Genomic DNA, 23,242 nt, shown 5'->3' on the forward strand with positions numbered 1-23,242 from the left:
TGGTCTTCAGATTCAGACCTATGTGCCCCAGCCAGGCCTATGTGCTGGGCCTCCTGCTTAGCAGCTCCCAGCTTTCCTTACCCTGGGGTGCACATCTGAGCAGTCACCTCCTCTTCAGTGTCACCTGGATTTAATGTCTCCCTTGTGATGTCAAACAATGACAGATGTTCATGTGGTGTCACCTCCATGATTGACTTATGAAATTACTGCGGCTAACATCTTGCTCTCTCCTTTCTTGTTTCTCTCTTCTTTATGTGTTGTTTCCTTTCTCCTCTCTCCCTGGGATCTCAGGCTCTGGGGATGCGGCTGCTGTCTTCTCTGGCTCCCTAAGGAGAGGCTCATGAGTCTTGGGACAGAGAGGGCAACAGATGAGGAAAAATGAGGCCTTCCTTGTCCTAGGTGAGTCCTGCCAGTAACTCTGACTCAGCTTCAAAGCAGACCTTGCCATAATAGCCTCAGCTAAGAATGTGGCCCCAGTCTCATGACAGATATGGCAGAAACCCTGGCTGAGACCACCTGCATTTCTGATTCAAAAAAACCATGAAACCACAAATGTTTGTTGTAACATCTGTTCCATTTGTGGTAACTCTTCAAATAGTGTTGGGTCACTGTACAGTCTTAATCACCAGCAGGGTTCATCCCTCCCCTTCTCTCCTCCTGGGCGCCCTTCAGCCACAGTGGCTGCCCTCCTACCTCCTCTCTGGACAACTCACTTCTGCCTTTGAATCTATTAATAGTTGATTTTCCCTCCTTATGCAAGGCTGGGTTCCACTTGGCACCAGCTCTAAGCATTGAGTCACCTCAGTGAGACCTCTCTGATGGCCTTGTGTAGTGATTGCAGTGTTCCCTCAGAGCTCCAGTGTTTATTTTGTTATAACACTTGGTCTTTTCTTCCAGTTATATTACTCTAGTGCTTGTCCTTCTATTTCTCCAGATTTGAGCTCTCAGATGGCAGGGACCATATTGGTCTCTTGCTTTGCAGTTCCCAGGCCTAACTCAGCTCATGGAACAAGGTAAGCATTTGGGACATAGTGGTAGAATAAATGAGAGGATCTGGGAAGCTCTTGAAGCAGGTTCCAGTCAATGAGCAGCTCAGACAGTAGAGATGATGCTCCTAATAGGAGGTGCAGTACTGTGTGGTGGCAGGAAAATGGCCAAAGGCCCTCTGAAGGCTCTTCCTGGCTGCAGATGCTCCAGCAGAGCACAGTGGGCTCAGTCTCTCTCTGGTGGCCAGTGCTCACCCTGCACTCATGGAGGAAAAAGCATCACAGGAAACAGGCCTTTGCTTGAGTGACTTGTAGTCCTCAGTTTACCAGGTACCTGGGAACAAAAAAAATACAGGGCCTGAAAGATCCAGGGGCATTAGACGGACCTTCTCTTTCCCCTCTTGGCTACAACAGCCCTGGAGTCCCTTGACCTCCCAAACTCTTTTCACCACAGCCAAGGCAAGGACTCTGGCCCCAGTTCCACATGAGGCACTGAGGCTCCAAAAAAAAAGTGGTCTTCTTCCCCTTTGAGGATGAATGGTTTATAATCCACCATTCTTCCGTATCCCCCATCTGTCTTCCTCTCTCCTGTCAGCTCTGAAGTCCCTCCAGGTGACAGAAGGGTTTTTTCCAAGAACTAGAACACAGTGTCACACTAGCAGAACTGAGGCAGGTGAACATGCAGGACCCCTGTGATGACCAACTCCAAGTTCCAAAATATGTAGAAAAGGAAATAGGCCTTCTATCCTGTATTCCTCCTTCAGGGGGCTTGTCCTAGTCAAAGATGCTGGTAGACATAGGGCCCCAGGTCATGTCCTCCCTTTGCTTTCTTTAATGGATTTTTTTTGGGGGGGGAGCTGTGCTGGGGATCTAAACCAGGGCCTCACCCATGCCAGGAAGCTCTGTACCACTGAGCTATATCCAGAGCCACCCTCTTTGCTCTTTTTGGGATGGCCCAAAGTAAGCAGATCCCTGACCACCTTAGGGACAACCCAAGACTGAAACCCTTGCATTCTCTCCCCATTCCACGCTCTGCTGATCATGGTGCATGGAAATGGCCTACTCCTGTTCCATGAAAGAGCTGTCTCCAATCTCTTCCTCCTTTTCTGTGTCACTTCTCAGGGTCCACATCTTCTCTAATCCACACCCTGGTGCCCACATATGGTGTCAAGAATGTGTACCAGTGTGTGTGTGTACCTGTTGGGATGCTGAGAGGAAATGGTCTCACATGGCAAAGATAGGCAGAGTTCCCAGGATCTTGGGAGTTCTCCTTCCAAAGGAAATCTCCTGCTAGTTGACTGAGTCCTGACTTAGCAAGTCAAGACCCAGTCTTCTATGGAGTCTGTCCTTGTCTTGTGCCCTGGACCAGTCCACGCCTGTCACTGGGCCTTGGTTTCCCAAATGTCCTACTAAATGTTAGAGAGGAACTAACACACAGGCCTTTGTGGTAGATGCTGATTAGTTCCCCAGGTTGGTTAGGGTGGACAAGGTGGTGCTTCAGGGTCCCATGTTACTGTCTTCCCAGGAGGGATGCAGGTGCACCCTGTCCTTGTTTTCCTAGCTCATGTGTGCTGCAGTTGGCATGTTCATGGAAACAGAGCCACTTAGCACTTTCCCAGGGGTTCCATCATTCCTGAAGTGTGATACCCTATGTCTCCCATCTCTCCACTGTCAGAAAGTATCATCAGTCTCATTTAGCCACATGGACATGGGGGAGGGGGTGGATCCCCAAAGCAAATGTGAGGTTCTCTATTAGAAGTGGGCTCCAATGGGAGCCAGGCAAATCACAAGATCCTCAGAAGCATGCTTGACATCACCACTTTCAGAAAAGAATATATATATTCTAGAAGAGGGAAGGGTCTGGCTTGAGTTCCCACAGTGATTCAAGGAGAAACTGGGGAGGGAGGGAGAGAATATCTTCTTTCTGCTATGGAAGAAGTGGGAGTGGTGCTTCATGCTGACCCGGACTGTGCCCACTCACCTCACTGTCTTTCTGCCCCAGCTTCTCTGGAGCTGGTTTTCATCCCTGAGTCTGTCCCTGGCCCCAGATGCTACATTTCATAGAGTTTGAGGGGGAAAGAGGACAGAATGCTGCATAGCTGTGTTGGTTCCATGAGAGCTGCTCCCCAAGTCCCCACATTCTTTCTCCTCACTTCTCATCAGCTTGAGCTGTAGCCACAATTAGCTACAAGAGAGGTGAGCAATGACAAACTTTTAGTTTGATGAGTTGCTTGCCCTATAAACCAAGTCTTTATGTTGAAGAAATAGACAAAGTTAAACCATGTGTTCAAGAACAGACTCGTTCCTTCCTAAGCTCCAAGATTAAGTGGAGAAAGTGGAGTCTTTTGTGGGTGCTAGGCACTGATTTGTTACCAAACCAGGCCTGTCATGCCTTCTCACAGTATGCCCATCCTAGAGACAATTTTGCAAAAGAGAACTTTTTCACAAGGCAGCCAAGTGTGGAGGTGGGAATCTCAAATCTCAAATCTGCCTCCCTGAGGCTAGGCTTCTGGGTCATTTATGGGATGAAGGAGCAGGTGGCAGTGACTGGAGGTGAAGCAGACAGTGGTTTGTGCATGCACAGTCTACACTCATGGCTTTTCATGACTTGAATTTTTGGAACAAGGTAGCATCAGCATGGCGTGAGGGTGTAGTTTTCAGCCTTTTGACATCAAAGTCCCCTGTTAGACACTTTCAGATCCAAATGAAGAGTTGATGGTTTTGACAAAGGTGGCCTTCACATCCCCGAAAAGTGACCAAATTCACACCTCAGAGATTATTAACATTGCTCAGCTGCTAGACATCCAAAAGTAGTGATTTTTAAAGTGAACTAAAAGCCAGTAACTCAAAGCAAGTGAAACTGGAAAGATTATTTGGGGATTTCTTGATTCCATGCCCACTGCCATGCCCTCTCTTTTCTTGATGATTCTTCATTCCCAGAGAGAGGGGCAAAGTCTGCGCTGTATCCCAGGATGTTTGTTGGGAAGCCTGTGTTTAGTTCCCTGGAAGAATGGCTAGAGCCTCTGTGTGGTCTTTCATCTGCTATGCCCCAAAAGGAGCTGGGAGAAAATCCCCTCCTATACTTATATAAGGTGGGGAAGCAGAAGGTGGTGGAGGCCTTCATAGACACAGCATGCTCCTAGAATTGCTCAAAATTAATTCTCTGTTTGGGCTAGGATTGTGGCTCAGCGGTAGAGCGCTCGCTTAGCACAGGTGGGACCCAGATTCGATTCTCAGCACCACATAAAAAAAATAAAGGCACTGTGTTGTGTCCATCTCTTTCTCAAAAAAAAAAAAAAGTCTCTGTGATGAAGGAAGTAAAATGCTTTGACACCAGGACACTTCAACTCCCATTGTCAATATCACTAATGAAGATACATCACACTGACTAAAACCATTCATGATGTATGGTAATACTAATCATTTAAAAAGAATTGATGGAAAAATACTTTGAAAATATTTTGCTATGCAGTGCTTGACCCAGGACACTTGAAAAGACATAAATAGTGATTGCTAAATTAATCTTTAAGGGTTAGAATCTATAATAAGTATATTGTAATGTGGACAAGATATCAAGTCATTTATGTCAAATATAACTGTAAAATACTTTCATTAAACTAAAAATAAGTGTAGATAAATGAAATTGGTATATTGTGTGATATATTTTATACTGTTTTATTTTTAAAATTTTTGGTTGTTGTTATTGAAGTCAGGAGTGCTTCACCACTGAACCATATCCTAAGCTCTTTATTTTTTATTTATGAGGCAGCGCCTCACTAAGTTGCAGTTCTTGCTTCAAACTTGCAATTTTTCTGCCTTAGCCTCCTGAGTTGCTGGGATTTAGGTGGGTCCCACAGTGCCCCGCTAATTATTTTAAAGCCTTAGAATTAAAAATGTGTTATTGAAGTCTGTTCTCAAAAATATTTCCTCAAAAAAAAAAAAAAGTTAAAATGTTGGCATAATCCTGCTTTCATTGTATTGAGTACAGACTTAAAAATATTTTGAGGGATCACAGGTTTGGGGGCAAGAACAGTAGGGTCCAAAGGTAAAACTGATAGGGTCAAATTCCTTCTGTATTTTTGGTGTGCCAGGGAGATGCCTATGTAAGTTAGTCCTATGATCAGGTTTTAAAGCATATGTCTTCATTACATCATGCCAAATCACCCCACAACTTATATCATTTCAGTGGCCTCATGCTGTACTTTGTGTCTACTTGTCATTACTGGTTGGTACTCAGGTTGGGGGGCAGCTCTGTTCCCTCAGGCATTCATGAGCCCAGAGTTCTTCCTTCTCATGCCTTCACCAATCCCCACCCTGGATCTCAGCCCCAGTCTGCATCCCTCAGCAGGAGGGAAGGAACTTGGAGAAACTCACATGAGGGGAATGTATGGGCCTGCTCTACAGGTGGCTCCTCTCAGTCCCACTTCTCTTCCATTGGCCAGAACTAGTCATGTGCCCACACATAACACAAGGAAGCTGGGCAGCATAGTGCAGGTGTGTGACCACAGAAAAAGAGCCTGGACATTTGTGGATAAGTAGGGAACAGGGAAGAATTCATCTGTACTAAGACCTGCAGTGTCCTGAGGTCTAAAGATGAATATAGATATGATGTGAGGATCCTACAATCTAATAAAGGAAAGAATAAAGAGAGTGTTCTCTGGAAGTCTGAGGGATTATTCTAGATTGGGAAGTTGCCTGGAGATGACAGAAATTGAGCTCCATTTTCATAGTAAACCAGATTTGAATACTGCAGGGAGATGGCTGCAGGAAGCATAGAAGCATGTAATTTGTGCACAAGATATATTAAGGAATAAGCAAATTTAAATTCTATTTTCTTTTTTTTTCTTTTGTACTGGTAATTAAAATCAGGGAACCTAATTACAGAGCCACATCCCCAGCCCTTTTCATTTTTTAATTATGAGAAAGGGTCATTGCTAAGTTATGTAGGGCTATGCTAGGTTGCTGAGGCTGGTCTTGAACTTTGAATCCTCCTACTTCAGTCTCCCAAGTGGCTGTGAGAACAGGCATGAGCTACTGAGTCCAGCTTAAATTCTATTATCAAAAACTGAAAGGCATGGAAAAATGCTCATAATGGATTATCAGTGAAACTGAGAATATCAGATGATCCAAATTTTGTAAAACCGTCTAAATTTAGTTGAACATCTAGAGATGTGTGGGGTGATAATTTTCAAATTTTCTAAAATGATTATAATATATACAATCACAAGAATTCCATCAACATGTTCTTATGTGGTGTACTGTTCTTTATACCAGCCATAAATACCTGTAGTGTAGAACAGGTATTTTCCACACTTTGTCACCCAGGCCTTGCTGTTCATGTGAGACAGAGACCTCATGTCTACTTTCTGCCCTGCAATCCAGATCCTGATTCTGGTGCCCAAGAATATTCCTTACAGCACTGCACTTGGGAAAAGGTCCCTCTTGTTTATAATGTGAAATGATAAAACTGTTTTCCTCCAGATGAAACCACCAAAGCATTGATATTACAGAATTTGGATATGATGTAATAGCAGGCCTCTGAAAAAGTTTAAGTCTTGGCTGACAATCACTGAGTGCCATAGCTCTCATGCCATTTTCTCATGTGGCCACCAGCAGGCAGTGCATGACTGCTTGCCTCCATGACACCATTGCAGATATTTGCAAGTTTTGCCCTCTACAAAACATGTTTAATAATGATAGATAATTTGTCTAATAAACATTCACTTGCTTTTATTCTTCATTAGGATTTGGAAGCTGACAACTCCCTACAAGAAACAAACATAAGGCCATCCACTAGCTGGAAGACGTATATCTGGACATATGAAGACGTGAAAAATGATGGATCCACCCCACATCTCTGTTTGGATTTCCCTCCCTCCTCCTTCCATCATGTACAAGCATTCATGTAGAACATCTTGTGACAGATGTGATGTACCATCGATCTCTTTAGTGGTATTATTCCTTTTGTGATGGGAATCTTGATGGGAAGTGATGTGCTCCACAGAGACAGAATGTAACTGAAATGATGAGGTCCCACTACAGGTCATCAGCAAGAGGGCTCAGCCAGCTTTGTCAAATTGTAGATCCCATGGTTAGCTTGGTTGAGATCTGGCACACACTGTCTACTATCCCCAAAGTACTAAGTTTTCTTTTCCCTGAGTAAATTTCACTAAAACTCTTTATATCCTAAAAGAACATCAGATCCAAATGAAATTGGTGATAAGCATTTGAGGGAGAGAGAAGATAATGATTTTAGTCACCTGCACACAACAATTTATCACTCTGCATTATATTATAACCCTTGGGTGTTGTCCCTCACCAGACAGTGACCTCAGAGCAGAGTCTATGTCTTAGTTCCAATTCTATCTCAAACAGTAGTTGCCAAATACTGAGGAATGAATACATTTACTCGAGACCCAAGATCTGACAGGTTGGAGAGTATTATTTGAATTGGTTAGTGAAACTATTCTGTAGGATACTCTAATGGTGGATATATGTTTATTTTACATTTGTCTAAACCCATATAATATATAATACTTTGTGCAAAACCATATTATATATAATACTAAGATTGAGTCTTAGTGTAAACTATCAATTGCAATGTATACATCAAATTTTGGGGGAGGTATTGATAATTGGGGAGATTGTATTTGTGTAGGTAGGAGGTGTGTGGAAAATCTCTGTCTTCTGCTCAGTTTTGCCATAAAACCAAAAACGTTCTAAAAAATAAAGTCTACTTTCTAAAAGTCCTTATGGAGCAACTAAGAGAGATAATAAGATGCAGAAACATCATAAGGAAACTAAAATTAGAGTGACCAAATTATAATCATAAAGAATAGAACTGAAGTTGCAAAAAACATACTCCCAGACAGTGGACAAACTGAGAAGAGGCCCTTCAATGCAGAGAAAAGATGTAACAGAAGAAACTATGTGAAAGGAGGTTACGGATGCATAGTAGGGAGAAACACAATTGTCCATCTGTTTAGTGATAAATATGCATCACATACAAGGGTGTCATTCCTGCAAGAACTCTACAACAAAAGAAACAGAAGCCATACTGAGAAATACACTAGAGAACTTTTGTAAACTGGCTAAATCAAAACTATGCTTTTATCATTATTTTGATTTCCTCTATTCGTAGTCTTATGTTTCTGTTCTCCTTTATAGCTTTAAGAGTGTGAGCAGAGGTGGGGTTGTGGCTCAGTGGTAGAGGGCTTGCCTGGCATGTGTGAGGCACTGGGTTCAATTCTCAGCACCGCATATAATAAATGGATAAAATAAAGGTTCATAAACATCTAAAAAATATTTTAAAACAAAGTGTGAGCAGTGCAATTTAGTGTGGACTTTTTTGATCATGCCAACTTTAGATTAAAAACAAGTCATTGAGGGGTTGAGGTGGGGTTCAGTGACAGAGCCCTAGTCTATCATGTGCAAAGTCCTGGGCTGGATTCCTGGCACTGAAAAATAAATAAATGAACAAACAAGCAAATAAAATTTCATTGTACCTTGGTTTTCTGTTGTGAAAAGAAATTGCTTCTTTGATATATTTAAAAATATTTATTTTGTCTTCTGTGAACTACTTTTGCCCTTTTCCTGTTTTCTATTTTCCTGTTGGTGGTTTTGATTTGCTTTCAAAACTTCTCTTTCGGTGACTTAGCAAGATGCATGGGGAAGTGGGTGGGGTCACAGAGTCAGAATTTTAGATGGAGGTGAACAGGGTGAAAATCAGTACCCATATGCTAATTAAATCATTCTTTTTATATTTGAAAATGATATTGCTTTGCTCTTGAAAAAGCTTCCATGTTCAAATCTCCTAGTGCACCATTTGGGAATATGGGTAACTATGACTTTGATATGATTTGAACACACAACCTTCTGATCTGGAGTCAGTTTGCCACAAAGCCACAAAGTCACCAGAGCAAGAGAATTTCAATCTTTTAATACAGGTTCTTTCCTCCTGTGCTTCTTAGTAGCTTCCTCATGCAATTTCTTTGTTTTTTCTATAAATGTTAACTCAATAAGAAAGGGTGTGAAGGGATGCGGTGGAAAGTCACGTTGTGCAGAACCGAGGAGAGGCCATAGAGCGCAGCTGGATGCCCAGGTGCCAGGGCCCATGGGGTGCAGTGGGTGCAGCTGAGGGTGCAGTGACTCTTACAGGTTTCAGGCTGGGGGACCAAGGTCAAGCAGGCAGAGCAGGCTAGACCACTACTGTGTGAAGATGCCCGGTTCATGTGCTGCGGAGAGCTGGGGACCTAGGGATCTGGGGCTTCATCCCACTCTGGATGAAGCCAGATGGCTTGACATGGAAAGTAACTTTGAAACGCGCAAGGCCAGTCAGCTCCAAGAAGCGAGGATTAAGAGAACCCTGGTGCTCCCATGAGTTCCTGGTCCCACCAAAATTATGAAAGTGGTAAAAACCACTGAGGGCACACTTAAGAAGTAACTTTGTAACTTAGCATAAATATAGAATGTTCTGCATTCTACATAAATACGTTCTGCATAGTTGGCACAGTTTTGCTGGTTTTGTTTGCCAGCTTGTCCTGGAAATCACTTCATATCAGCTCAGTTTTTTCACATCTACATAGTACTCCATGGTATAGCTTATTCAACTACTTCCCTATAGTTTTGCTTAATGCTTTTTCAAGATTGATTCACACTGTCATATGCACCAGCACTTCATCTCCTTTTTTTCTGAATAATATTCAATTGTAGGAAATAGCATATTTTATTGATTCTTTCTCTAGTTGACAGGCATTTGGATTATTTCCACTTGGGGATGTTATGAATAATACGTTCATAAACATTCCAGTACATTTAGATAATCCTAAAAAAATTGTATAAAAAATTTCCCTTACCTCTTTGACTCCTAAGTTGCTTATGGTAAAAATAAGAGAAACTCCATTAAGGAAGGAAGGAAGGAAGGAAGGAAGGAAGGAAGGAAGGGAGGGAGGGAGGGAGGGAGGGAGGGAGGGAAAGAAAAGAAAGAAAAGAAAAAGATAAAGCATAGGTTTCATCAGCAATCCAATACTGCAAAAACAAATTACAGCTGTCACAAATCCTGCCAAGCCAGAGGGGCCAGTAAAGACCTTGGAGTTTCTATTGAGATTCCAGAATAACCAGGTTTTAGAGCAAGGATAAAACTGAATATCAAGAACCAATAAGTGGGACGGTATCAAACTAAAAAGCTTCTTCACAGCAAAGGAAACAATCAAGAATGTGAACAGGGAGCCTACAGAATGGGAGAAAATCTTTACCACATGTACCTCAGATGGAACATTAATCTCCAGGATATACAAAGAACTCAAAAAACTTAACACCCAAAACATATATATAATATTATACACACACACACACATATATATATATATATACACATACACACACACACACACACACACACACCAATCAATAAATGGGCAAAGAAACTGAATCAGCACTTCAGAGAAGAAGAAATATGAATTGTCAAAAAATATCTGAAAAAAATGTTCAACATCTCTAGTAATTAGAGAAATGCAGATTAAAATTACACTGAGATTCTATCTCATTCCAGTCAGAATGGCAATTATTGAGAATATAAGTAGTAATAAATGTTGGCAAGGATGTGGGGGAAAATTCACTCATATATTGCTGGTAAGCAGTATGGAGTTTCCTCAGAACACTTGGAATGAAACCACCATTTGGTCCAGTTATCCCACTCCCTGGCTTATACCTAAAGGAGGACTTAAAATCAGCATATCACAGTGGTGCAGCCACATTAATGTTTATAGCAACTCAACTGACAATGAAATGGATGGAACTGAAGAATATCATCCTAAATAAAATAAGCCAATCTCAAACAATCAAAGTACGAATGTTCTCTCTGATATGTGGATGCTAACCCACATCAAGAAAGGGTGGGGAGGGTAGAATAGAAATTCATTGGATTAGACAAAGGGGAATGAAGAAAAGGGAGAGGTAGGGAATGAAGGTGAGGGAGTGGGGCGGTGGGAATAGGAAAGGAGTGAAATGAATCAGGCGTAACTTTCCTATCCTTCTATATGAACATATGACCGGTGTTAACTCCACATCATGTACAACCACAAGAACAGGATCCTAATTAGAATATGTTATGCTCCATGTATGTATACGTTAAAATATACAGTACTGACATGTGTATCTAAAAATAAAAAATAAAATAAGAATACAGATTGGAAGAACACTATTAATCAATTTAATATTTTCAGAACATCACATCTAAATGCTGAATTTTTGAGTAAAAATTCTTATTTCCACATTATTATCAAAAGACTGAAGAGCACTAACCAAAAACAACAAGAGGGTGGGCCATAAGTTAAGCCTAAACAAATTTCTAATGATTGAAATAATACACTGGAATTAAACTAGATTTCAATTTATAATTGGTAAATAAGAAATCCCACAAATGTTTTGAAATTAATCAACATACTTCTAAATAATCAAAGATCTGATAAAACTGGGGCAGTGGAGTTTAGAAAATATTTTTAACTGAATGAAAAAATATAACATGTCAAAATCTATAAGCAGAAAAAATAGCTCAAAATGGATTGTAAGCCTATAAATAAATTTTAAAACTATAAATTTTTAGAATAAATTATAAATTAAAAATGTAGATAAATATTTCTTACCTAGGCCCCTAAGTATATGACCTATAAAAAAGAAGTGATAAATTGATATCTATCAAAAATTAAAAAGTCTGCTCTTTAGAAATGCCACTAAGAAAATTAAAAGGAAAGCTAAAGACAGAGAGAGTATTTACAACATAAAAACATGTTAGAGGATTTCTATCTAAACTATATTAAGAATATTTACAACTCAACAATACTAATGACCCCATTCATTTTTTCCTTTATTCCTCCAAACACATTATTTTGACTTAGAGAGCATTGAAAACAAAAGTTGCACTAGTAAGGAAATACTATATTAATAAAAACTGAAAGGTAATGTTTTTGTGTGTGCATTCAAAAAATATAAAACATTAAATCCTATATCACTGAACCTCTATAATACAGACAGAAAAATTACTTTAGTTATTAATGCCCGTGACTAAGCATCATTGCCCACTGCAGGTGGACCAAAAGTTTCTCTAGTGGGCATTAACTGGACATCTTCATCTTCCATACAGGTAACACAGCCAAAGACTTCTTCTGCGGGTAGTAGGTCATACACTCTTTCAGTTATTCCAGTACAGGTTTGATGAAACCATTTATGAGGAGAGGCCTCACATAAGATGGCATCCTGATCATCAGCCACTTCGTGTGTACAAATTCCACAAGGATACAGTGGGTTGAAGATTGAATGCTCATGAGTTTAGATGGAGACAGCACTTATAGCAGTTTTTGGTGGTACAAGCATCTACTGCTCCTCCAGGTGTCCTGGCTTGTTCTGGGTCCCATATACAAGGCTGTTATTTGTAGCTTCAGTGCTACTCAAATGGCTGTTTTCTTGATTTATTGAATTGTTTTAACATTTTTAAATTCAATATTAGTCTAAGTCACTATATCCTCCATATTCAAGTGAGTGAGATGAACAGGCGAATTTTGATTGGTGATTTGGGTTCCTCCTTTACTAAAGTCTTGTTTTGGGAGGTAGTGCTTTTGCCTGACCAAAAGTATTTGGGGATAAAACATATTTGGGGATAAAAATGATTAGACTCTAATGGAGAAGTAAATTTTGAATTATTCCCAGGAATAAAATTAGATGCCAAATCAGAATTAGATACTTGGCTAGCATTCTGTGGAGGAATCTGAGGCTTTCAGAGGATTTTGTCTAAATATTGATTAGGCATGTTAATATTCTTAGTACATTATTATAAAATGGATTTCCCAAACATGAATTATTGTGTGACCAAAAGTTTACAGCATGAGGTGGATTAAAACCCATGCCCATAGGATTCTGGGGAAATGGATGTGGCTGATTCCTGAGTAAGGATCACAATATGGGGAAGAAATTCTTGGGGGCAACATGAGGTGACATTCTGAATGCCATTTAGCTTCCAAAGGCACATCAGGGCTGAGACACTGATGTGATGAAGGTTGTGGTGTAGGAAAGAGTGTTATAGTTGTCGTCAAATGGATTAGCAGTCACTAGATCATCAAGGGTTTGGATTTGGTGGAGGAACATACTCAGACAATGGAGGAACGGGTTCCTATGTATTTGCCTTTTATTTTTTCTTATGTAGGCTTCCTAGTTGTATAACTGGACCTCCTAACCCATCCAGTCCACTACTGCCACCTCAAACTCTCTTCAGAGAAATGGGATCCTTCTCCTGTTCTGCTGGCACTACAGAACACCAGGCATGACTTCTACCACCCACCCCAGGCTGCGGGGATCAGTCTCTTTGCTGTGAAAGGTAGCGGCTTCTTTCCTTGATGGTGTGCTGAAGCTGTGAGGTGCAACCTAAGGTTGCAGGGATGTGGACCCTAATCACCTATGTCTTGAAGTGAGCAAAAGATTTAAACATGTACTTAACAAAAGAGAGAGAAATGACCATCAATTACATAAAAAATATTGAAAGCCATCATCAGGGAAATGCAAATTGAAGCCACTGTAAAGCACTACTATACAAATTAGGAAAGCTAAAAATTCCAAGATGATGATACCATAAGTGGTCAAGGCTAGGAGTGATTGGAAAATTTATATTTTGCTGCTGGTTTGCAAAATGGTATAGACACTTACACAAGTTGGCAGTGTCTTATAAAAGTTATACATACCATTTACTCTATGACCCAGCAGTTCAAAACCTAGAAATTTATACAATTTAAATGAAAACATCTACACAAAAATTTGTACATGAATGTTCATATCAGATTTATTCATAATAGCCCCAAACTGAAAACAACTGAAATTTCTATCAATGGGTGAATAAATTGTGGTTCATTAATGTGATGGGATGTTACTTAGCAATAAAAGAGAATGAAATACTGACATACACTGCAAGAATTAATCTCAAAACTGGTGAATGAAAAGGTAGAACCATAAAAATAAAACCTGTATAATTCCATTTATGTGAAAGCCTAGGGAAAAAAATCCTAATCTATATTGACAAGAGTCAGGTCTATGGTTTCTTGGAGACACAAGTGGCAGAATTATCTGGGAAAAGATTGGAAATAGTTGTGGGTAATAAAATGTTCATTGTTTTGGTTTTGTTTATACAGGTGTATAAATTTTCCCAAACCACCAAAATGTGAAGTTAAGATGAGTACAACTTATCGTGTATGTCTCAATAAAGGTGATAAGAACAATTGAGCTCAGCTAAATATGTACTTATGAAGATATATACAATGTTAAACATAAATCTGAGCAAAAAAGAAATGTTGAAATCAATTATCTACACTTTCATCCCAAGAAGCTACAAACAGAACAATGAATCATATCTAAATAGTATAAAATGAAAGAACATAAATTAATGAAAAAAAAAAACTAACTGTATAATTGTTCTGAGATGATTTGAAAAGATTAATAAAATATTAAATGCCTATAAAACCTAAACACACAAAAAGAAAGTACATAAATATTACCAATATGAGGACTGAAAAGGGGAATATTACTTTGAATCATACAGATACTAAAACTTTAATAAGAAAATATCATAAACTATTTAAAGCCCAAAATTATATTATTTGATAAAATATGGACAAATTACAAACTGGCAAAAAAAACTTACATAGGGATAGAATATTTTAATAGTCCTATATAGTAAAAATAATTAGATTTATAACTTAAATATTTTCACAAAGAAAACTCCTAGCCCATTTATGTCAACTATAATACCAATAATATTAATCTTATATAATATTTTACAGAGAACCAAAACCAAACAAAACAAGAAAGAAAACATAAAAAATGAAATAAATCTAAATTCATTTTATGAGTCCATTATAATCTGAAACAAACTCTGGTAAAGCTATTACATGATAGGAAACAGTACTGAAACATCCCATGGTACCCCACAGAGTTGTACAAATTTTATGCCTCAGTTAAATTTAAAACTTTTTTAAACCAAAAAAGGAAACATAAGACAACATGGACAGACACAAAACCCTATATAAAAGTACAAAATTTGGGGCTAGGGTTGTGGCTCAATGGTTGAGTGTTCACCTAGCCTGTGCACGGCCCTGGATTCGATCTCCAGCACCACCCAAAAATAAATAAAATAAAGGTACAAAAAAAGCTAAAATTTGACAAATCTTATTCAAAAGTACATAAAAAAGGTAACACATAATGCCTGAATGGAATCTAATTCAAGAATGTGAAGTTGCTTTACTAATCCCAAAAGAAGTCCATATAACTGGTCACGGTAGTGTATATCTGTTAATCCCAGCCACTTGGGTGACTAAGGCAGAAGGATCAAACTTTGAGGCCAGCCTCAGCTATGTCAAGAAAACTTGTCTTCAAAAAAGGGTTGGAGTTATAGCTTAATGTTAGAGTGCCCCTGGGTTTAATCCCAATAGCACGAAAAAATAAATTCATTAGACAAATTTTAAGGATATTATACTAAGTGAAATAAGCCTAATCACAAAAAGACAAACACTGTATGATTCTCCTTATATTAGGAAACAAAAAAAGTATTCATATTTGTAAAGACAGATAGTAGAGTGGTGGTTTCTAGGGGCTGGGAAGTGGAGTAGAGAATGGTGAATTGTTGTTTAATGGGTGGTGAGTTTTGGTTTTGCAAGATGAAAAGAGTTCTGGGCATGGATGGTAGTACTGGATACACAACAATTTGGATATCATTAACACCAGTGAATTGTATATAAAATAATGGTTAAGTTATCAAATTTTAATGTTATGTACATCTCACCACAATTTAAGGAAATAAAAAAAATCAAATTCATGTAATTCAATCACATTAACAGAAGAATCATTCCCAGAGTTACAAAACAGCATTTAATGAAATTCAACATCTGTCAATGATAATAAACCTCAGAAAACTAGGATTTAAAAACACTTCCTTAATGTAATAGACATTATCTAAAATTTACCTCATATCACACTGATGAAAAAATATTTAGTTTTTCTTTAGATTTGGAGAAAAAGGCAAAGATGTCTATCTACTCTTTCTACTTCTGGAGATCCTAGATAGTAGCCAGTACAGTAAAAAATGGTATAAAGATTATAAAGGATTAAGCTTTTTTTCTATGGACACATATGCTATCTGTGATAATGTAAAAACTGAAACATAGAAAGTCCAAAAGAGTAAACAAACTATTATAATTAAGAAATTAATTTAGCAAGGTAACTGGTTATATGGCTGCCTTTTTAAAAACATGTACATATATACACATACATACAGAATATATTTGTTATGTATATTGCAGCAACAATCAAAAATGAAATTTTAAAAATAGCATTTAAAATATCAAAAACATCAATTGCAACTGACCCAAAAAATCTACAACCGAAAAAATAGCAAAACTTCTGAAACTGAAAAAAATGAAAACATTCTACATAACAAAAAAAATTAATGATAGTAAAATATCTACAATAAATGAAATTTAAGCATGCCCATAAGATGAAAGTGTCAATATTGTTATTTATACAATACCAATTAAAATCCCAGGTTGTTGTTGGTGGGATGATTTGTTTAAAAATAATTCATAAATTGATTATGAAAATGCCAATGACCTAGAATAGTAGTCATGATTTTGAACAAGAAGAAAAAATCAGGAAACATATACTACCAGTTTTCATTAAGAATTGATATTGGTACAATGCTAAACAAAATAAAACACTGGAACAGGACAGCTTAGAAGACCATCACATATATGATGGTTTATCATACATGTTCCACTACAACTCAAGTGAAGAAGGAAAGATGTGTTTTCAATGAAAATGATGTTAAACAAATTTTATATTTATATACAAAAATGTCAATTTGTTCTCAACTCACATGTACATAAAAATTATTTATGATGGATCACAAATATTAAAGTGAAAAGTAAAATAGTAGATATGTGGAAGAAAATGTAGGACAAGCTAGGACAAGATTTCTCAAGCTGGGCATCAAAGAGCACTTACAATTAAAAAAAAAAAGAAAAATTACTCTTAATCAAAATAAAAACTTCTATTCTTTCAAAGAATATCATTAAGAGAGTGAAAAGCAAGCTGTGTGGGGAGATGCTATTTGTAACACAAATATCTAAAAGATACCTTGCATCCAGAATAAAGTATCCTACAAATGAAAAGGAAGTCATAGTTACTTGGGTTAAAGAGGGCGTTCATAAAACCAATAAGAGCCTAAAAAACTCAACATTATTAGTGACTGAAGATATGTAAATTAGACCTATAATGAGATACTAGTATACACTAGAACCAGGATGTTATAGTTTGGATCTTGAATATCCCCCATAGGGCAATATGTTAAAGGTTTGGTACCCAGGATGTTGCTACTGGGGTCTTGGTGGGAGATCCCTAGATCAGTAAAGGAGTGCCCTTGAAAGGGCCTACAGGACCAGGGCCTCTTCCCCTCCTTCTCCTAGCTCATGATACAAACAAGTTTGCTCCACTTAATGCTATGCTCCCTGGTCCCAGGCCCAAAGCAGCAGGGCCAATCAATCATAGACTGGAACCTCCAAATCTATGAGACAAAAAAAAACAAAAAACTTTTCTTTTTGTAAGTTCTCTCAGGCATTTCATTATGGGAAGAGAAAGGAACTAGCACATCAGCTTTGGCTCCTTACCACTCCACTAAAACTGCTAAGTCATGGAAATGACTATATCATCCCTATCCCCTTACTCAAAGGATACTCTTCAGTCCTTATGTCATTTTAATGTGCTAACTTTGCTTCTCTTGGTGAAAGGGTTTGCCCCAAGTCAGGGTTGGAAGGCAGGGCTTAGGTTTGGTGAGGATTAGAAGGCAAAAAGGAACAAACCAACTGAGTTAGCATCAGGTTGCATCAACTGCCTAACAGAGGGGATTACAAGTAGTTATTTCAGGGTTTGAAACTCAAACTTCTCAATGAGAAACTGGCTATATCCAAGTACATTAACTATACTTAAAAGAGGTAAGCCTCTTAGTAAATGTTAATAGATTTCACTATTAAAACTCAATCCAAAAGGGCACTTTTAAACACAAAATGAAATTATTCATTTATAATGGGAGACAATGATATCACTTATTAAATAAGCCTTTTCCAAATTAAATGCATACTTATCCACTGTGGGAGGAGGCATTTCATCTTTACTACTAATGAAGTGTAGTTCATAATGTCCTGATCTTTCTGGATGTAATAGTTCATGTTTTGTTAAGAGCTTTTGGTATTAGGGGCACAGCCTTTGGGTTCTCATTTTGACTACAGACCTTTCCTACTATTCACAGAACTTCCAAGCACTCATTCACGGACTTGGAAGCTTGTGGCTGTTTCCTCCATCATGCAAAGTTTTGAGACTGCACACAGGCCCACCTTCCAACATACTCCTTTTGCCATTATGACCTTTTGTTTGGTGCCACATTGAAAGTGAAACTACTTTCTGTATAACTACTTTCTGAGGTTGTGGTCTTCAGATGCACAATCTAGAAACAAGTTTCAGATGTTCTTGAGACATACTTTTCATCTGGACTTTTGATTACAACCTCCAAATGAAACTGAGAAGGTGGGAGGAATGAGGTGCTGACTAAGTTCTTCAGAATGTATTTGACTTCAGAGCCCATTCCCATACCCTCAGATCCTTAAGCCCCCCTCTCCCACAGGTTTCCCCCACAACTAAAGTAGTTCCTGGCACATATTTAGGGGTCCAATTGATCAATTTCACAAGAAAAAAAGATTTTTCCTTTTTATATAGATATCACATGCTCATTGCAAAGAAAATTATAGAAAATCAAATAAAAAATTGCAAACAAATGATACCAACTCTAGAGCAATTCTCATTAACTTTTTGGAAACCATCTCTTCATTCACTTTCTGGTGGTCACATAAATATGTCATCTTACACAGATAGTTTTATATCATACATGCTACATTTACATTTTCTATTTTTTTCTCCATGTCCCTATTCCCGCTTCTCCTTTTCTCCCTCCTTTCAAGGTTACCAATATTGACAATCTGGTTTTTATTCTTTATGCACATATAATCACACACATCATTATACAATACATGTAGACATTACTTCAATGTAAATGAAGTCTTTTATATATACATCTGTTGCAAAGCAATTATTTAAACTAAACATTGTGAAAAAATCTTGAAGTCAGTTCATATAACACATTTTAAAAATTATTCTCATACTGTTCCAAAAAAAAAATATATATATATATATATATGTCACATATATCCAACCATCTCCCTATTAATTGGCAGTATGCTTCTAGTTGGGGCTTCTTTTTTACCTTCTAAAACAATACTTCAACAAACATCTTTATTTGTGTTCTTATGCACTGTAGCTGCATTCGTCTCTGAGTCAAGAGTCCCCACTAGCTAAGAAAAGGTTAAATTTTGTCAAATCCATGAAGTGGAAGTTTTCATCCCAATGTGGCTTAAATATGCATCTCCCTGAGTGCTAGTTAGGATTAAATTTTTCTATAGTTTAGTGGCCTTTTGGAATTGCTCTTCTAAGTCTTTCAATCCAGATGTTTAATTCATCTAGATTAAATGTTAAGTTAAAAAAATGTCAAAATCCTGGAAACAAATTTAGAAGATTATGTACAAAGCAGGGATTAAGGATACGTCTTTTAATTAAAAAAGTAAATTGAGAACTTAAAAAGATATATTTTACTATAAAAATTAAAATGCTGTATCTTTCCTGTGTAGAAAAGTATAATTTGTAAGTTGAGAAAAACATTTGTACACCCATGGCAAGGAATTAATATCAAAAGCATATAAAAAGCACCTCTATGTTATAAGAAAAGCAGAAAAACCCATAAAATAGTCAAATAGATACCAAAAAAAGTATGAAATCTGCATGAAGGTTTTTATTTGTCCACTGTTTTTTTCTAGTGTGAATTTCTTTTAACTTCTAAGATTTAATATGACTAAATGCTTTTTCCACATTCATTATATTTAGAGTGTCTCTTCAGAGTATATTTTCCATGAATTTCTACTGAAGATTTTTCTACATTCATAAAATATAGTTTATAAGATTCTTATTATGGAGCTGACATCTGGATCAACAATTTATTGTTCTCTAAATTAACTGAGTTTCTCTCTGATGAATTCTTTGATGTACAGTAAGGCTTGAACTACTCCTAAAGGCTTTTCCACATTCATTACATTTATAGGGTTTTTCTCCAGTATGCATTCTCAGATGTACAGTGAAATCTGAGTTAGTTCTGAAGGCTTTTCCACATTCTTCACATTTGTAAGGCCTTTCCCCAGTATGAATTCTCTGATGTAGAGTTAGCTGTGATAGAGTAATACAACCTTTACCACATTCCTTACAAGTATAGGGCTTTTCACCAGTATGTGTTCTCCAGTGCACTGTGAGGTATGAACCTCTCCTGAAGGCTTTTCCACAGACATCACACTTATAGGGCTTTTCTCCACTATGGATTTTCTGATGCTCTGTGACATGCACCATCTGGCTAAATGCTTTTCCACAATCATTGCATTTGAATGGTTTCTCTCCAGTATGTGTTCGCTGATGAGTGTTAAAGCCTGAGTTACTTGTGAAAACCTTCCCACATTCATTACATTTATAGGGTTTCTCTCCAGTGTGCCTTCTTTGATGCACAGTAAGCTGTGATGTATTAGTGAAAGCTTTCTCACATTCATTACATTTATATGGTTTTTCTCCAGTATGTGTCCTTTGATGCACAATAAGGTATGATTTTGTCCTGAAGGACTTTCCACAATCATAACATTTATAGGGTTTCACTCCTGTATGAATTTTCTGATGCTCCTTGAGATTTACCATTTTGGTGAATGCTCTGTCACAGTCAGTACATTTATATGGTTTCTCCCCAGTATGGATCCTCTGATGTACAGTTAAGTGTGATTTTATTCTGAAGGATTCCCCACATTCATTACATAGATAAGGTTTCTCTTCAGTATGAATACGCTGATGTATAATTAAAGATGAAGAACGCATGAAGGCCTTTCCACATTCATCACACTTATAAGGTTTCTCTCCTGTATGCATCCGGTGATGTACAGTAAGGCATGAATAATTAATAAATGCTTTTCCACATTCATTACATTTATAGGGTTTCTCTCCTGTATGAATTCTCTGATGTTCTGTGAAATTTGCTATGCGGTTGAATGCTTTCCCACATTCATTACATTCATAGGGTTTTTCCCCTGTATGAGTTCTGATATGTACAATAAGGCTTGAATTACTTCTATAGGCTTTCCCACATTCATTACATCTAAAGGGTTTCTCTCCAGTATGAATTCGCTGATGAACATTAAAAACTGTGGTATTTTTAAAAGATTTCCCACACTCATTGCATTTGTAAGGTTTCTCCTCAGTATGGGTCTTCTGGTGTACACTAAGATATGACTTATTCCTAAAAGCTTTCCCACAATCATTACATTTGTAGGGTTTTTCACCATTATGAGTTTCCTGATGTCTTGCAAGTTTTGATTTGTCACTAAATGCTTTCCCACATTCACTGCATTTATAGGGCTTCTCTCCAGTTTGAATTCTCTGATGCTGATTTAGGCGGGCACACTGGCTAAAGGATTTTCCACAGATATTGCATTGATAAGGTTTCTCCTTAGTATGAATTCTTTGATGTACCATAAGTGAAGATGAAGCAATGAAAGCTTTTCCACATTCATTACATTTATAGGGTTTTTCTCCAGTGTGAATTTTTTTATGTTGATTAAGATATGAAGGCTGGCTGAACGCTTTCCCACATTCATTACATTCATAAGGTTTTTCTTTAGTGTGAGTTCTCTGATGCTGAATGAGTAATGATCTATAACGAAAGGCCTTTTCACATGTACTACATTTATATGGTTTTTCTTTATTACTGGATTTTTCCCCTAAACTAAATTCTGAAGTCTGGTTTATAGTTTTGTTGCCTTTCATATTCTTGCAAATTATCTTTCCCAAATGAGTATCTGTAATCAAATCTAAATTCTCTGTGAAGTTTTCCTCATGTATTTTGCATTTGCCATGGGGCTCTTCTGTGATAATTCCTGGTTCTAGGAAAAGAACAGACCCAAATCTAAAGCCTCTTTGATCAGTGGAAATTTTCTTGTGTGTTACTCTTCTTTGACTCAGATGACTCTTCTCACTATTTTGCAATTTCAATATTTTGTCCTTCCATTTCCATAATCCTCCCTTTGTGGAATCCCACAGACCATTCTCTGTGAGTTTCTCTACAACAGTTTCCTGTAATAAATCTTCTTCAAAAATATCCTCTGTAAGTATAGCATTCTTGACTGCAGGTTTGATTTCCATGTCCAGGGGAAAAAAGAGAAGAAACAAGTAACTTCCTATTTCTTAAGCTTATGGAAAATTCACCAAACATGATAATAAAAGTGAAAGGGGCTTATAATTAATATATGGTTTTAACTGCTTTCCAATTGACCTTGTTTTCTAGGAAGATGAAGGTATGGTTAAGGGAGGGTAGTTGTACAAAGAATCAAAGACTCACAAATTCAATGACATTTTTTTCCTATTAAAAAATCACTCAAAACCCTCCTTAGATTCTAAGTCTCTCAAATACTTCTCCCTTTCCGCCTTCCCTTTAGAGCCAATTTCTTTAAAGAGCATTCTCTTTCCTTGCTTCTCATTTGCTCCAAAAATCACACATCTCTTCCCAACCACCCATTTTATTTGTTCTCATTATTGTTTTTGTTGTGAGGGTTTTCTCTCAAATTTCCCTGGCAAAGTGTTTATTTAAGTCTTAGTACATACCTTTTAATAGAACTTAATGGAAGAAGATACTAATTTTCCAAAAGTTGAACAAAAAATTAGTCAAAATTAGTATTTATAGTTACTGATGTTTCAAACAGTGAAAATTATTATTTAACCAAGGATAACATTCACAAATTTATTATGGGTTCTAAGAACATTTCTAATGGTTTGTCAAAAATTCATTTTTAATAATTCTTTAGGAAGTAATCTTACAACTTGTTTTTACAGATTCAAATCATAAGAGAGGATATCCTCTGACCATAGTAGAATTAAAGATAACAAAGATTATCTTTAGAAAATCCTCAGCATAAATTTAAAAAAACAATTAAAAATAACCCAAGGGTCAAAGATATCACAACACAAATCACCAAATACTTTGAACTCATTAATATGAAGATGTTATATATAAAAATGTGTCATATAGTCCTTATAAACCT

General features: G+C 37.4%; 1 protein-coding gene and 1 pseudogene across 2 annotated transcripts in view; both read right to left on the reverse strand.

Annotated features, from left to right (window-relative positions):
* Nucleotides 1-11,887: 11,887 nt before the first annotated feature.
* LOC114108408 (pygopus homolog 1-like) lies at nt 11,888-14,328 on the reverse strand (annotated as a pseudogene).
* Nucleotides 14,329-19,891: 5,563 nt separating this feature from the next.
* The window catches only part of Znf286a (zinc finger protein 286A), a 50,847-nt gene continuing 47,496 nt past the window's right edge, over nt 19,892-23,242 (reverse strand). The window contains exon 8 of one of the 2 annotated variants that reach the window (XM_071603784.1): nt 19,892-21,858. In XM_071603784.1, the coding sequence (XP_071459885.1) occupies nt 20,124-21,858 (1,735 nt within the window). In that variant the 3' untranslated portion in view covers nt 19,892-20,123. Of the gene's footprint in view, nt 22,328-23,242 lie in introns of both variants that reach the window. The other variant, XM_027956000.2, reaches the window with a different exon arrangement.

This window comes from Marmota flaviventris, chromosome 17, assembly GCF_047511675.1.
Source record: "Marmota flaviventris isolate mMarFla1 chromosome 17, mMarFla1.hap1, whole genome shotgun sequence".
In the NCBI taxonomy this organism is placed as follows: domain Eukaryota; kingdom Metazoa; phylum Chordata; class Mammalia; order Rodentia; family Sciuridae; genus Marmota; species Marmota flaviventris.